Source organism: Pongo pygmaeus, chromosome 1 (assembly GCF_028885625.2).
Source record: "Pongo pygmaeus isolate AG05252 chromosome 1, NHGRI_mPonPyg2-v2.0_pri, whole genome shotgun sequence".
Classification (NCBI taxonomy): domain Eukaryota; kingdom Metazoa; phylum Chordata; class Mammalia; order Primates; family Hominidae; genus Pongo; species Pongo pygmaeus.
The window spans coordinates 12,313,500-12,329,116 of record NC_072373.2 but is presented as its reverse complement, the minus strand read 5'-3'; the positions used below and the strand labels follow the sequence as shown (position 1 = coordinate 12,329,116).

At 45.1% G+C, this 15,617-nt stretch overlaps 1 protein-coding gene across 6 annotated transcripts in view; it reads left to right on the top strand.

The window, feature by feature from the left end:
* Positions 1 to 15,290, top strand: part of MTR (5-methyltetrahydrofolate-homocysteine methyltransferase) — a 107,130-nt gene extending 91,840 nt beyond the window's left edge. For 5 of the 6 annotated variants that reach the window (XM_054470540.2, XM_054470580.2, XM_054470614.2 and 2 more), the window contains 7 exons: positions 384 to 459; positions 3,241 to 3,396; positions 5,194 to 5,390; positions 9,019 to 9,219; positions 10,002 to 10,194; positions 11,655 to 11,767; positions 12,193 to 15,290. In XM_054470540.2, the coding sequence (XP_054326515.1) occupies positions 384 to 459; positions 3,241 to 3,396; positions 5,194 to 5,390; positions 9,019 to 9,219; positions 10,002 to 10,194; positions 11,655 to 11,767; positions 12,193 to 12,279 (1,023 nt within the window). In that variant the 3' untranslated portion in view covers positions 12,280 to 15,290. Of the gene's footprint in view, positions 1 to 383; positions 460 to 3,240; positions 3,397 to 5,193; positions 5,391 to 9,018; positions 9,220 to 9,552; positions 10,195 to 11,654; positions 11,768 to 12,192 lie in introns of those variants that run through there. The other variant, XM_054470688.2, reaches the window with a different exon arrangement.
* The last annotated feature ends 327 nt before the right edge of the window (positions 15,291 to 15,617 follow it).

Here is a 15,617-nt window from a genome sequence, read left to right as displayed (position 1 = left end):
AGGTTCGCCCACAGTGGACAGTTTCTTTAATTCTACCTTCTGGTCCTCAGGGTGGGCCATGGAAGACCAGTTAACAGCTGACCTCAGGTGTTCTAAAAGTACAGGTCAGACACCCCTAGTACCTCAGGTTCAGGCCGCAGAATCAGGCTCGTATTTATATATCAATAGTTAATGGATGCTTATTAAGTCTTTACTATCTATTGTTCTGGTACCAATGTGAAACCGACTGGGTAGAAAAGGAAGAGCTTTTTAGGATAAAGATTCTCATGAATAAGAGCATTTGCTTTCTTGCAAAGCTTACATACGGCCTTCTTGGACATGTTTTCATGGTAGTTGTAGAAAAGCTAAGAGTCTCTAACTAATTTTTCTTTGTTTTTTAACAGGAGAGGAGATACTTACCCTTAAGTCAAGCCAGAAAAAGTGGTTTCCAAATGGATTGGCTGTCTGAACCTTACCCAGGTCTGTTTGGCTATGGACTAGAGAAAGACTGGGTGTGGTAACTGACAGTGTGCTGAGGAAATACATGCATTTACTTGGCTGCAAAATCAAACCAGCAGCTAACAACTCTCAACTGTGTCTAATGCTAATGAGTGACTGATGACCGGAAAGAAAGGGAATAGGTACCATTTATGGAGCAGGTGTTGTGTGCCAGACACCATCCTGAGATGGACTCATAGCAGCTCTCTGAGTCCTTCAGACAACTCCATAATGGACGTGGGAATTATCCACATTTTAATTTGAAGAAACTGAGTTTTGGGTGGAAACTTGAAAGGTTACTAGGAATCTCTCTCTGGTCTGTCTTCTAAAGCCATGCTCTTTCCTCTGTGCTGTGCTTGCGTGGGTCCCCGTCTCCTTGAAGGAAGTTCTGTGGAAACCTGCCTGGGTGGTACTGTCACTTGAGGTGGCCTGGGTCTCTCTCAGGCCCAAGAGCAGATGTGAAATGTCTAAAATGGGAAACGCCTTTGCATTCACACATCTTTAAAACACTGCAGCAAAGCAGATCCTCTATTTCTTGTTTTCTCTCTGTCCTCTCTCTGGATGTTTCCCTCTCTTTTTATTTCTTTTATTTGCTTTCTTCCTTTTTTAAATTTCTAGCCACCTTTCTTGCCTCATATAGGTGTTCACAAGGGAATAAAACGTGTAAGATGTTTTGACAGGCGCAAAGAGGCGTGAGACACAAATGCAAAACCAAGATAGAGTGAACAGGGGTTATATTAATTGAATCCATATTTCCAAGGTAATGTATCAAATCAGCTTTCATTGCTCACGACATCTGTGTTCTACACATGCTTGGCAGAGTTGAGCAGATTAAATTGGAAATGTAGGTGTGCTTGGTTCTAATTTCATCCCTGCTGAGTTCAGCGTGGTTTGGTGGAAAGAATGCCATATTGGGAGCTGGGAGCTCGGGGTTCTCATCCCAACGTGGCTCCTGACTCTGACTCACGGAGTGACCTTGAGCAGCTTGCTTCCACATTTGACAATTTCTACCATGTAAAAAAAGGAGTTACTTTTTGGAAATGTTGTGAGGGTAAAATATTCTGTGAAAACCTTTGAAAAAATATAAATTGCTATATAGTTCAAGCTCCGATTATTTGCTCTGTATCTTTCCCTGTGAAATTGGAATAATAACACAAGGGCAAGTCTGTTTGGATCAAGTCAAACATCCAAAACATATTTTGCTGGAAATACCCTCCAAAGGCCCACAGCACCTGGCAGCGGTTGGGATGCTTTTTTAGTGGCCCCTTCAACCTCTGGCATGGGGCTACTGCAGGGCCCACCCTGCTGCCTGAGGGTCATGGGCCCCTGAGGCCTGGCCCTCTAAAATATATCTGAGGACAGCCAGTCCTAGGGTAGTTGCAGGAAGTCGATAGGGAATAAAAGAGGGTCTTCTTTTACGGCCCTTATGGTACAACCTCAAACATTTCTTAAATTCTGGGAGACGAGAGAGTCCATCAGTGGCTCTGCAGCAGCGTGTTCTCTCTGCCTTCCCAGGCGAGAGGATCCTTGAATCAAGGGCCTATCTGTAGATTCCTTTTAGTTTCTCTAGTAAGGGGACTATAAAGGCTTTGTTACCAACAAACCAACATAATAGGATATTTCCAAAGAAGGGATTGTCCCGTGTAGTAGAAGGATGAGGAACAAATGGGAAAGAGCTACCGTGAAGAAGTATGAAAAGGTAGAGATTTCCAGGCAGTAGTAAGAAGTCAAATGAGAGAAAAATACTCTAGAAGCTTCTGTGTTCTCCTGGAGCCCTTGAGATTGGTAGAATAGGAAGTTCCCTGATCCCTGGTTACAAATCAGGAAGTAGAGAGACAGGAAGGCCCGGATATGGCAATGGAGCCAACACCTTAGACTCCAGCCTGATCCTGCCATGTCAGACCAGAGTCCGAGGTGCAGACCACACTACGGTCCGGAGGGCAGATGGCAGTGCTGCTCTACCTCCCCAGAAAGCCCAGCAGCACCATCTGTCTCTGAAGTCTTCACCATTATTTAAATTATGATGTATTTTAGACTCACCAGGAGGTATAAAGAACAATATATTAAACATCCATGTATACCCTCTAGCCAGCTTAAGACATAACGTACCATCTGATTTTTAAAAAACAATGCAGAATGAACAGGGGTTATATTAATTGAATCCATATTTCTAAGGTAATAAATCAGCTTTTCCTTGCTCATACATCTGTGCTGCACACGTGCTTGGCAGAGTGGAGGATTATGTATTGAGGAGTATGTATTGGAAGTCCCACATGTTTCCCTTCCTCCCCTGCAGAAAGCACAGCAGTCCTGAATTTGGGACTTCATTTGCCCATACTTTGAGCATATGTGTCAGTAGGCAATCTAGATGATTGTTTCCGGTTTTGAAACTTTAGATAAGTAGCTTACTCTCCATGTCTTTCTGGAGAGTTCTTCATGTTCACCTTGTCTTCATTTGTACAAGTGAGGATTAACCCGTCTGTCTTTCCTTCTTGGGCGGGGAGTGGGGATGGAAGGGTTGAGGGAACAGTTTCCAAGGGTGGTGTAGTCAGCTGCATGTGAAGAATAGTTTATTTAAGACTCACTGCAGAATTACTCCTTCTCCACGATAATTTAAAGTTCCCCTCTTTGTAAAACAACTCCTATGGGTGACAGGAGGGAGGCGGAGTGTGGGAGTTGGCAGAGCAGTGAGGAGCTGGCAGGGAGGCCTCCATCAGGCAGGGTGCCAGCGTCAGCATTGACAACCATACTTCTCTCCTGTAGTGAAGCCCACGTTTATTGGGACCCAGGTCTTTGAAGACTATGACCTGCAGAAGCTGGTGGACTACATTGACTGGAAGCCTTTCTTTGATGTCTGGCAGCTCCGGGGCAAGTACCCGAATCGAGGCTTTCCCAAGATATTTAACGACAAAACAGTAGGTTAGTGCAGTAAGCCCTTCCTTTCTGCCTCTGATATTGAAGATGTGGGATTGTGACTTTGAAGACCAGAATCAGTGAGGAGCAGTGGATTTGGATTGTGCAAATTTATATTTGCTTTTATATTGCTCACCTGCCCAACTTTTTAATGGTTTTCAAACTGCTAGATTGGTCCTTATTATATCAACTAAATTTGGTATCTACTGTATTCTTTCAATAAATGTTTATTGACATCAGTTACATGCTGAGCACTAGGGATAAATGGAAGACAATATAATCCCTGCTGTCTAGCACCTGACTAGCTGGCACAGCCAATAGTAATGGGCCCTGCCTGGGCTCCTGTGGACACGAGGAGATAGAGCTCAGACTGGGAGGTCAGGGCAGGCTTCCTGGACAAGGTGGTGTTCGAACTGTTTTTGAGGATTCAGTGGGAGTTGCCGTGGCTAGGACTGTGGATGTGATAAGGTGTTGAAGAAAAGGGCATTCCAGGGAGAGGAGACAGTGTGAGAAGGCACAGGCACATGTGCCTGTTTGGGGAACTGCAAGGAGCCCATTGTGCTTGGAGCATTGGGAAGGGAATGGGGATTTAGGGTGATAAACTAGAGAAGTAGGTGAGGTGATAAATTACTACCCCCCACTTCTCACTTCTAGCCTCACCCCAAAATCCACCGACAGCGACACGGAATCCAAATGCAAAGCCATTCAAAGGATCAGGTAGTAGCCAGATCAGAGCAGCAGGGAGGGGTGGACTCACAGAAGCATGGGATTAGGGCTGAGAGGAGCCTAGAAACCAGCCTCTTGCCAAGTTTTCCACAGGGGCCGGCCTGGGTGTGCGTGTTAGGGTGTTGAGACTCAGGAACTCTCAGGTAGCCAGGAACGTGGTGATGAGCAAGGGGCTTCTCCAGTGTGCTGCCCCTGAATCATCACAGGTGAGCTGTCCGGGGGCCGTGGGACAGGCTTCTCACCATGGGCAGGGTGGCCGAGTCTCACGGAAACCTAGATGGTGTCCTGGGAGCCTGGCTCCCACTGCAGGTCCGGGAGCAGGCCAGCCCAGGTGCAGCATTGAAGCCACATGTGAGGATTTGGGCCACGCTTCACCCCTTACCACTAACGCTCCCTGTGCACATACAATTCCACTGACTTCACAGCGACCTCTAGGGGACAGGGCCCGTGCCTTATATTCACCATGCCTTGTGTTCTGTGGTGTCTGAGCCCGGGCGCGTGCAGTGAGGACTTACCGAGTCTGAGTGCATAGGGTGAGGATGTAGCTGTCCTTGTTTTAACTCTTCATGGTACTGTTGAAGGCCCCAAATTTAAGAATCCCTTCAGATGCTGTTATGGTCAAAATATCAATTGTTATGAATTATATTGTGGTTGGGATTAAAGGCACCACGGAATACGAGGCACAGGTCATGTCTCCCAGAGGTCACTGCAAAGTCGGTGGAGTCGTATGTGCAACGAGGAGCGTCAGTGAGGAATCTGGCCTGCTTTTTCTCATCCTCTCTGACAGAATGCTTTGGGGAGCCACAGCTTTGGCTCTCTGCTTTTTGTCCAATGGAAAACTTAAGTGGCTTGAACTGGGAGAAGCAGACTGTAGGAGCTGCACTTAGCAGGAGCCACAAAACCCTGGCTGTTCCACTTTAAGCTGGGTCAGTGGCAAACACCAGAAAGCATTTGAGGAAAATGGAGAAGCCTGAAGAGAGAAGGTGACTGAGGAGGGGTAATGGCTTTTAAAAGAAGCATTGTTTGATGGTTATTTTTGGCATCTTTAAGTGAATTCTAATTATGTTTTTCTAATAGGTGGAGAGGCCAAAAAGGTCTACGATGATGCCCAAAATATGCTGAACACACTGATTAGTCAAAAGAAACTCCAAGCCCGGGGTGTGGTTGGGTTCTGGCCAGCACAGAGTATCCAAGATGACATTCACCTGTACGCAGAGGGTGCTGTGCCCCAGGCTGCAGAGCCCATAGCCACCTTCTATGGGTTAAGGCAACAGGTATGGAAGGTGTACTGACAGCCAGCACACTGTTTTCACTTGTGAGTTTAAGCACTACACAAAAGAGCTTTGCATAAATGAGAGTCTGTTTCACCTCCTCCCAAATGACCAATCACATGCCCAAGAAGTGACCAGTCACATGCCCAAGCCATCTGTGAGGGCGGGGGAGAGAAGGCGCCAGAGGCAGGGCCACTTAGCAGGAGTGAGGCATTTAATGTGTTCCATGGATGGACAAGGACCATTGCTGCTGTCTCAGGTGGTCACATGTCAGGATCTCAGTCTTCTTAGCTTCTGAAGAAAGAGAACACTCACTTGTTCAAAAACGTTGGTTAACATCTATGCATATTATTAAAAATAGACTGTCAGGTGGCTTCCCTTGAAAGGGGAAGACAGGTGCATACAAACATTTGCAGAATGTATACCAGGTGCCAGGTGCATAGTAAGGTGCTTGATGGTCATGCTTTTAATTTCCACACAGCCATGTTAGGCAGTTTAAGTTTCTGTTTTACAGAGAAGATGAAGGATGATGGAGATTGCGCTGGGCCCCCCAACATAGAGAGGAGTTTTACAGAGAAGATGAAGGATGATGGAGATTGTGCTGGGCCCCCCAACATAGAGAGGAGGGCCCAGCCTGTATATACCCACAATGGCTGTTCTTTGACTGTGCTGGTTTCTTTTCTTTCGAGTGACGAGAACAGACTCTTCTCAGCAACTTCTCTCTCATCCCCCCCCACCTTTGAAAAGGCAAATAGCATATGCATGTCCCTTTAGCTGCCGTAAAAAAGAGTGTCTTAATCAAGAATTGGAACCAGAATTCACCAGTCATTAACAAATTTAATAATTTGCAGAAAATTATACTTTCTGTTTTACTGCCATTTTCAGTCATTCAGAAATAATAGTGTTGGCTGGGCACAGTGGCTCACACCTGTAATCCAGCACTTTGAGAGGCCAAGGTGGGAGGATTGCTTGAGCCCGGGAGTTTGAGATCAGCCCCGGCAAGATGGCAAGACCCTGTCTCTACAAAACAAATTTAAAAACGAGCCGCGCACTGGGGAGTGCAGGCCTGTACTCCTTCAGCCACCTACTCGGGAGGATGAGGCAGGAGGATCACTTGAGCCTAGGAGTTCGAGGCTGCAGTAAGCCATGATCATGCCACTGTACTCCAACCTGGGCAACAGAGCGAGACCCTGTCTCTAAAAAACAAACAAAAAAGATAGTGGCACATTTTAATCCCAACCACAATATAATTCATAATCATCCATATTTTTACCATGACAGCATCTGAAGGGATTCTTAAATTTGGGGCCTTCAACAGTACCATGAAGAGTTAAACAAGGACAGCTACATCCTTACCGTATGCACTCAGGCTCAGTGAATTCTCACTGTATGCACTCAGGCTCAGTAAATCCTCACTGTATGCACTCAGGCTCAGTAAATCTTCACTATGCACTCAGGCTCAGTAAATCCTCACTGTGTGCACTCAGGCTCAGTAAATCCTCACTGTATGCACTCAGGCTCAGTAAATCTTCACTATGCACTCAGGCTCAGTAAATTCTCACTGTGTGCACTCAGGCTCAGTAAATCCTCACTGTATGCACTCAGGCTCCGTAAATCTTCACTATGCACTCAGGCTCAGTAAATTCTCACTGTGTGCACTCAGGCTCGGTAAATCCTCACTGTATGCACTCAGGCTCAGTAAATCTTCACTATGCACTCAGGCTCAGTAAATCTTCACTATGCACTCAGGCTCTGTAAATCTTCACTATGCACTCAGGCTCAGTAAATCCTCACTGTATGCACTCAGGCTCCGTAAATCTTCACTATGCACTCAGGCTCAGTAAATTCTCACTGTGTGCACTCAGGCTCAGTAAATCCTCACTGTATGCACTCAGGCTCCGTAAATCTTCACTATGCACTCAGGCTCAGTAAATTCTCACTGTGTGCACTCAGGCTCGGTAAACCCTCACTGCATGCGCCCAGGCTCGGACACCACAGGATACGAGGCACTGGGGTTCCAATGTTAAGTTCCAGCCCCTCCTCACTAGGGAATTTGTGACTTTTCTTTTACAGACATAACTGTTCAAAAACCTCTGCTCTAGCCCAGTCTTTCATCTTTCAAGTCCTGTGTCTGCAATCTCTTTTTACTTCTAGTACCATTCATGTCCAGGCAGTCTGTGACATATTAGGGCATTTAATAGAATGAATTTTCAGAGTTCACCTTTTTTTAGCCTCTGGAGAAGGGAACTGGGCCAGGCTACCCAGGTAGCAATTTCTCAGGAGGGGCTTTCCTCCAGTGCACTCTGGAACATTCTGGTGGCAATGCCTTATTACTCTGGGAGTCTGCTCTTCTGAGTAGGCTCTGATTGCTGTCTCTTCTAAGGTACCATGGGGCTCTGTGATCTGTCTCTCCTGTGGTGCAGGGAAGCTTTGGGTCCCCCTCTGGCCTTTGTTAGCAAAGAATAATTGATGGGCCGAGTATACCTGGAAAACGACTTCCCCATGCACAGCTGTCCCTGAGCTCTGTGACATTCCTGTGTGCCATTACCAAACACCTCCTCGCCTGCACTTAGCAATTTCCTGCCCTGTGTCAATGAAGCTGCACTTGCTTCCACAGAGGGCAACGAGCTGTGAAGTGTCTGGGTTGGCCACTCATTGATTAATTGATCAGTCCTAAGCAGTACCGTATATGTAGGGGCATGGGTTGTGGTACCAGCCCCCTGGCCCTCCCACTGTCTGACCTTGGGCCAGTTGATGAAGCTTCCTGTGCCCCTGATATCTTGTCTGTAAAATGGAGCTGATGGTATCACTTATGTCACAAGGTGGTTGAGAGGGTTAAATAGTAATTCATATAAAGCACTAAGAACAGGCATACAGTAACCACTGAATGAGTATTAGTTATAAGCTATTTACCTTCTCAGCAAATATTTATTGATTTTTTTAATATGTATAAGACTTTATTTGTTACCTTAGTTGCAGGGAAGAGTTGCTTATGAGCTGAGGGTGAAAAATGGGGGAGAGTAGGCCCCAGGGCTGTGGAGAAAATCCAGAAGCAAATCCTGCTGAATTGTTGGTTTGGTGCCCAGCCGGCCCTGGGTGTCCTCAGCCGGCTCCTGTATGACCCTCGACCCCACCCCACATGGCAGGCAGCACATGGCCTGGGCGTCGCTGACCCCAACAGTTTGTTGTTTGAGCTGCTGCTGTTGATGCAGAGTGGAGGCACTTCCATTTATTGGATCTCTTTTGAACATGGTGCTAGACTTAATTGAAAGCACTTGGGGACAGATTTTTTTTTTTTTTAAACCGTGACTTCAGCACAGTGCCTGAAGGCATTCAGTAAATGTTTGGTCAGTGTGTGAGTGAGCCAATGAACTGGTGTCTTGACAATTTATGTTATGTCATGTCATACATTTTTAAAAATCTCATTTCATTTGTTTATCTTACAAATATTTATTGAATACTCACTATGTGTCAGACACAATTCCAAGTACTGGGGATGTAACAGTGCACAATACAGGCTGCCATCTGTGTTGTGAAGCTTATTCTCATTTGACAATACCTGATTGCTCTTCATGGTGTGCTGGTGCCACGTTCTTGCTAACGGCGCCCCCGCACACTCCTTGGTTTTAAGGCTGAGAAGGACTCTGCCAGCACGGAGCCATACTACTGCCTCTCAGACTTCATCGCTCCCTTGCATTCTGGCATCCGTGACTACCTGGGCCTGTTTGCCGTTGCCTGCTTTGGGGTAGAAGAGCTGAGCAAGGCCTATGAGGATGATGGTGACGACTACAGCAGCATCATGGTCAAGGCGCTGGGGGACCGGCTGGCAGAGGTAAGGCAGAGTCATCGCGCTGAGGGGCTGAGGACAGAGGCCAGGCAGTAGGGAGCCTGAAGACTGATCAGCCCTTAGAACCAGTGTCTTTTTTTTTTTTTTTCTTGAGTTGGATGCTGCTGGCTTTAACATTACACATATTTTAATATTATGTATTCCCAGATTGCTTGTGTACATTATCTTTGAGGCAAAGAAAAACCTTGAATGGTGCCATAGTTGGCTGTTGCTCTTAGAGCCTTTATCTCTGCCTTATCTCTGTTGTCTCTCTTTGCTTGTTGTGATGTGACATTTTCCTCAGTACCCCAAAAAATTAAAAACAAATTTTTATTTCAGAGCCCCTCATTGTAATGCTGGTGTCATCTATAGATTCTTCATCTTCCTGTGCATGGAATGAGGGTAGCCTTTGCCGTGGGGAGAGCCTGTCCCTTTTCCTGCAGTGAACAGTGGAGGAACTAGCAGCTGTATGGTCCCAGCTGCTCTTTCTGGCCAGTGGAGCTTTGGATTGACCTTTAGGGAAATCGTTAAGTTTTAAGGTCTAAAATCTTCAGGTCATTAAGTATGGTCCTTCAGAGCTCAGGTTGAGGCCAAAATTGAGCTGCAGAGCAGCTAATGAAAGTACAAACCAATCAAGAATCCAGCCTGTTTCCTCTTGCCAAATTTCCCCTGGCTGTGGTCCAGATGAGGGAGGGTGTCCTCGTGGTTCTGATTCAGGGGATGGAGGCTGCCCTGATGCCGTGAGCCCCTACCTCTGCCTAAGCACGCCTGCTGCTTTGGGTCCCAAGGCCTTTGCAGAAGAGCTCCATGAAAGAGTTCGCCGAGAACTGTGGGCCTACTGTGGCAGTGAGCAGCTGGACGTCGCAGACCTGCGCAGGCTGCGGTACAAGGGCATCCGCCCGGCTCCCGGCTACCCCAGCCAGCCTGACCACACCGAGAAGCTCACCATGTGGAGACTCGCAGACATCGAGCAGTCTACGGGTATGAGCCAGAAGGCCGCGGTTCCTGTCTTCCTTCTTCAGTAGATAGACTCTTATCAACATAATGACACTTAGGGTTAAACATGTTTTTAAAATGGAAGGGCTTCTAATCACATTGTCCCTTATGCTGTCCTTTTTCACTTGTAGCTATTTATTCTGGCATTTTACTTCAGTAGTACTGATTAGTATTCTTACATCATTATTTTTAGATTTATCAATTTAAATTATTTCCTCTTGGCCTACAACAGATGGGAGTTTTTAGCTTATGTATACCATCCCGTGCCTCTCCTGCCCTGGTTTCCTGTCACAGGCGTGGTGATGTCTTTAATCCCTCCCTTAGAGACCGACCTTTGTCCCTCAGTAATGTGACTTGCTTCACGCTCTTGTCTCATTGCTTGTGGATGGTGTCCCTGGGTGCTGGTCTTGCAGAGCGCCCAGCCTTCCCTTCAGCCCTCTTTTCTCTTTACTTTTACACTGTTATTAACATTTATATTCTTCTGTAATCATAATTCTCTATTATGTTTTGCCTGTGGATTGATTCTAATAGCTGAAAATGAGAAGCTGGCATGTCCCTTTCTGAGACAAAGGCCCAGACACCCGGCCTCAGCGTCCTGTGCCCAGAGCTGAATTGGCTCGTGGTTCTGTGGCTGCACATTGTCACGTCGATGTGCTTGTTCTGTCATTACTGCAGAGTTCAGGTAGTTGAGATGGCCCAGGCTAAGCTCACAGTTTTCAGCGGAATTAATAAAAAGCATGCCATCAAAGCTGATAAAGCCATCCAGATTTAAGTGAGAAACCATGAGCTGTGCTGAATCTGCTTCAGCAGGAACAACACTAACTCTAGGAGTCATGAGATCTGGGTTCGAGTCCTGTTTCTGCCATAAGCTAGCTGGGCGACCTCTGGCAAAGCACTCACCCTTCATGTTGCTCTGTTTCCTTGTTCATAGAATGAGTGGCTTAGAATAGATAGCCTTGAGGGTCTGTTTGAACTCTCAGATCCCAAGGAAAACTGTCTGTTCTTTCTCACAATGTTGTGGGTTCCTTCTTCACTGGAGCTCTCAGTCATCCCTAGTATCAGTGGCCGCACAGAGCCGGTGGAGGCTGTTCAGTTGTTGTTCTCATCTCCAGGGGTAGAGCTCCTGCCTGAGAAGGTCTAGGCTTAGGAGCAAGTCAGGGCACCTGTAACTGATCTGGGATGGCTGGAGGCAGGAGTGTAGAGTCTTTCCCAGGCCTGTCCCCCTGGGTTAGAGGAGATCTGCATGTCCCGAATTTGTTTCTTCACCTGGCAGGAATTTGCTAGACTTGTCTGATCACAGCTTTCATGCTGTGTCATGTGTCTATCTAGAAGGCATGAGTTCGCTTTGGTTCACTTGTTCAACAAGAGTTCATTGAGTGCCTGCTGGCTGCAGGCCGTGTGCTAGACACTGAGTCAATAAGCATTTTCCCGGTGTTGCCCTCTAGGCATTAGGTTAACAGAATCATTAGCAATGGCACCTGCTTCAGCAGTCTCAGGCCTCTACTTCTCCAATCTGAAGTCCACATATTTTGCTGTGGGGAAGATTTCCAAGGATCAGGTAAGCCAGCTGTTTCATTATATGTGGCTTCCCTAGTTCAAATGAAATTCTAGAACCTCTCTCATTTTAAATGTGAATGAGAATAAAGTGAGGGGTAAGGATGAAGAAATTTACTCCAGTTAATGTCTTAATTTGATTTCAATAGAGTACCTCTATTCTAGCCCTCACTTCTACATGCAAACCACACACACACACACACACACACACACACACACAGCTTCTAAGCATCAGATGTTTACTACATGTTTTTCTGCCCAGAGAAAAAGGCAACTTGGTAGATAAATATCTATCTCCATTTAACTCTGTAGATTGCTATTAAGACAAGAAATGGAAGGTACTTAATGTTTCTTGGCAAATCTTGTGGAAACTTCTATTCCAAAAGTCTTATCATGTTGGTTTAATAAAATGCTTCTCATCTTTTGCAGGTTGAGGATTATGCATTGAGGAAGAACATATCTGTGGCTGAGGTTGAGAAATGGCTTGGACCCATTTTGGGATATGATACAGACTAACTTTTTTTTTTGCCTTTTTTGTTCTTGATGATCCTCAAGGAAATACAACCTAGAGTGCCTTAAAAATAACAACAACAAAAAACCTGTGTGCATCTGGCTGACACTTCCCTGCTTCTGGTTTTCAAAGACTATTTAGTGGAACCTTTTGGAGGAGCAGGGTCTTCCTGCAGTGCCTGGAAAACAGGCGCTGTTTTTTCGGGACCTTGCGTGAAGAGCAGTGAGCAGGGTTCCTGTGGTTTCCCTGGTCCCTCTGAGATGGGGACAGACTGAAGACAGAGGTCGTTTGATTTCAAAGCAAGTCAACCTGCTTTTTTCTGTTTTTACAGTGGAATCTAGGAGGCCACTTAGTCCTCTTTTTTTCCTCTTAGAAGAAAAGCCTGAAACTGAGTTGAATAGAGAAATGTGACCCTGTGACAAAATGTGATACTGTGAGAAATGGGGCATTTTAATCTAAGTGGTTATAACAGTGGATTCTGACGGGGAAGGTGTAGCTCTGTTCTCTTTGGAAGACCTCATTTTCTAAAGGCTGGACTAAATGGTTGTAGAACTCCCTTTGGCAAAAGGCATGCTCTCACTGCTTGCTTGTCAGAAACACTGAAGCCATTTGCCCCAGTGTGGTCAAGCAGCCATGCTCTCTGGGCATTTTCATCCTCCCATAATTTCATATTTCCGTGCCCCTGAGGAAACAAAAAGGAAATGAGGAGAGAAAGTTACTGTTAAGGGTGGTTAACATTTGTTTTGTTTTGTTTTGTTTTTTGAGACAGAGTCTGGCTCTGTCGCCCAGGCTGGAGTGCAGTGGCGCAATCTCGGCTCACAGCAAGCTCCGCCTCCCGGGTTCACGTCATTCTCCTGCCTCAGCCTCCAGAATAGCTGGGACTACAGGTGCCCGCCACCACACCCAGCTAATTTTTTGTATTTTTACAAAATACAAAAAAGTAGAGACAGGGTTTCACTGTGTTAGCCAGGATGGTCTCGGTCTCCCGACCTCGTGATCTGTCCGCCTCAGCCTCCCAAAATGCTGAGATTACAGGCATGAGCCACCGCGCCCGGCCGGTTAACATCTTTTAATTGTTTTCAGGATTGAACAGGTTCTCAGCCAGGCTCTGATATCCCGTGCAGAGTTGGACAAGTGGGCAGCATAACGTCACTCATTTCTTACCATTTTATTCCCGTCCAATTCTCAATATATTCAGTAATGAAGAATGGTGCCATCACTCAAGCAACAGGCCTCAAACTCACCCATGTCGTCTTTTTCTTGGATGATTGCAGTTATTTCAAAAATTTGCATGCAAAGTATACACTCATCCTACTTTAAGATGGTGGTGGCAATAGTCAGGAGAAGGTAGCATTGAAGTCCTGGTTTGATCTGAAGGATGAAGACGAAGAAGCAAGGGAGGAACAAATGGAGAACTATCTTTGTTCATGAATAGGAATATTAAAGATTATAAAGGTATCAGATCTCCTGAAATTGATCTATGGATTTAATACCATTTTCAATGGAAATTCCAACAGAGATTTTATTGAATGAAACAAGCAGGTGTTTATATGGAGTAGCAAAGGACTTAAAATTACCAAATGCTTCTAAATATGAAGGAGAGGTTGAGGAGACGCACCCTATGTGATACCAAGTTTTATTGTCAAGACAGTGTCGTGGTGCAGAGGTAGGCATTCTGATCAGGGGAACAAGATAAGGGCCTGGAAACTCACCCATGCGTATGTTGACGTTTGCAAAATGACCTGGTGACATGGCAAGTCAGTGGGGACAGGAAGGACCACTCCCTAAGTAATCCCAGAACAATGGCTATTCATGTGGGAAAAAAAGAAATTTTCCTTTCTCTCACCTTACCTGGTGATAAGTTCCAAATATGTTAAGGGCTTTAATACAAAAAGCAAAAATTGTCAGTGTTTGGATGAAAAATGCCTTAGGGCGGGAAAGAATCTCTTGAGACATAAAGTAATAATCATAAATGACAAGATGGTTAAGTCAGTTCTGTTAAAACTAAAGGCTTATATTAAGCAAACACTTGAAGTGAGAAGATGATCCACAACTTGAGAAGACATTTATAATACAAATAACTGATGAAGGATTCATAATCACAAATATAGAGAATTCCTATTTAAAAAAAATAGAAAAATAGTGAAGACTACACAAGAGGAAATAGATAGGGCTTTTAAATAAATAGATGTTCTGTAGCATTGGTGGTCAGGGAAATATGAGTTAGGACCACAATGAGATTCCATTTTATATCCATAAGAATTGCAAAGGTTGGGTCTGACAGTACCAGTTGTTAGATCTGTAGGGACTTGTACAACATTGTGGATGTGTAAACAGGCACCACTGCTTTAAAAAACAATTATCCCTTACAGACTTGAACATCTGCAGACCTTATGATCTTGCTTCCAGCTCCCACCTCATGTCCAGCAGACTCTTGCACGTGGCCACTAGGAGGGATGTGTAGGAATGCTCATAGTCACATGTTTATAACAGTTATAACTGGAAAAGCGAAATGCGTGTCTGCCTGCAGGAAAATAGGCGAATAATTAGATAGATAGATTAATCCTCCAGGATATTATTCAGTAGTGGAAATGAGTAAACTATAGCTATACCTCACAGGAAGAATGAATCTCAGAAAATATTAAGGAAAAGAAGCAAGTTCAAAGAGACCACATGGGGGGTACTATTTTTATTGAGTCCAAAAACAAGCAAAACCAAAGAATATGTAGTCTAAGCATACCTATATGATAAAACTATGCTATTAAAAAAAAAATGGTAACAATGATAAACCAAAATTGAGCATAGTAATTACCCACGGAGGCAGGAAGTGGAAGGGACAGGAGCACATAGGTAGATGCCAAGTTATGCAGCTGTTCTGGTTCCTCCTGGTAGGCTTACAAGTGTTTTTGCTATTAATATATTATGCTTTACAACTAATAGATAACAGTTTTGTACATATTAAATATGTTATACTTAAATATAAAAAATAAAGGCAAAGTGGAATGATAACCTAAAATCTGGTATGGTGATTTTGTAGATAATGTTTGTATATGTCAAATACAGTTTTTAAGGAAAGGAAGAACATCTTAGGGTAAACAGCAGCTAGAAAGGCGAGGGGCAGGAGAGTGGTGCATCCCTGCTGCTGCCAGCAGTGCCCAGATACCAGGCTTTGGGGAATGAGTGGATGGCAGGACCATTTGCTAAGACAGAGGCCGGGGGATGGGAGAAAGGATGGATTTTGGAAAGATTCGATGTGACTGGACTGAATATGGGCAGTTGGATACTAGACTTTGGAATTTAAAAAGAATGTCTGGAGTTGTTAGAATTGAGAGACTTCAACGTG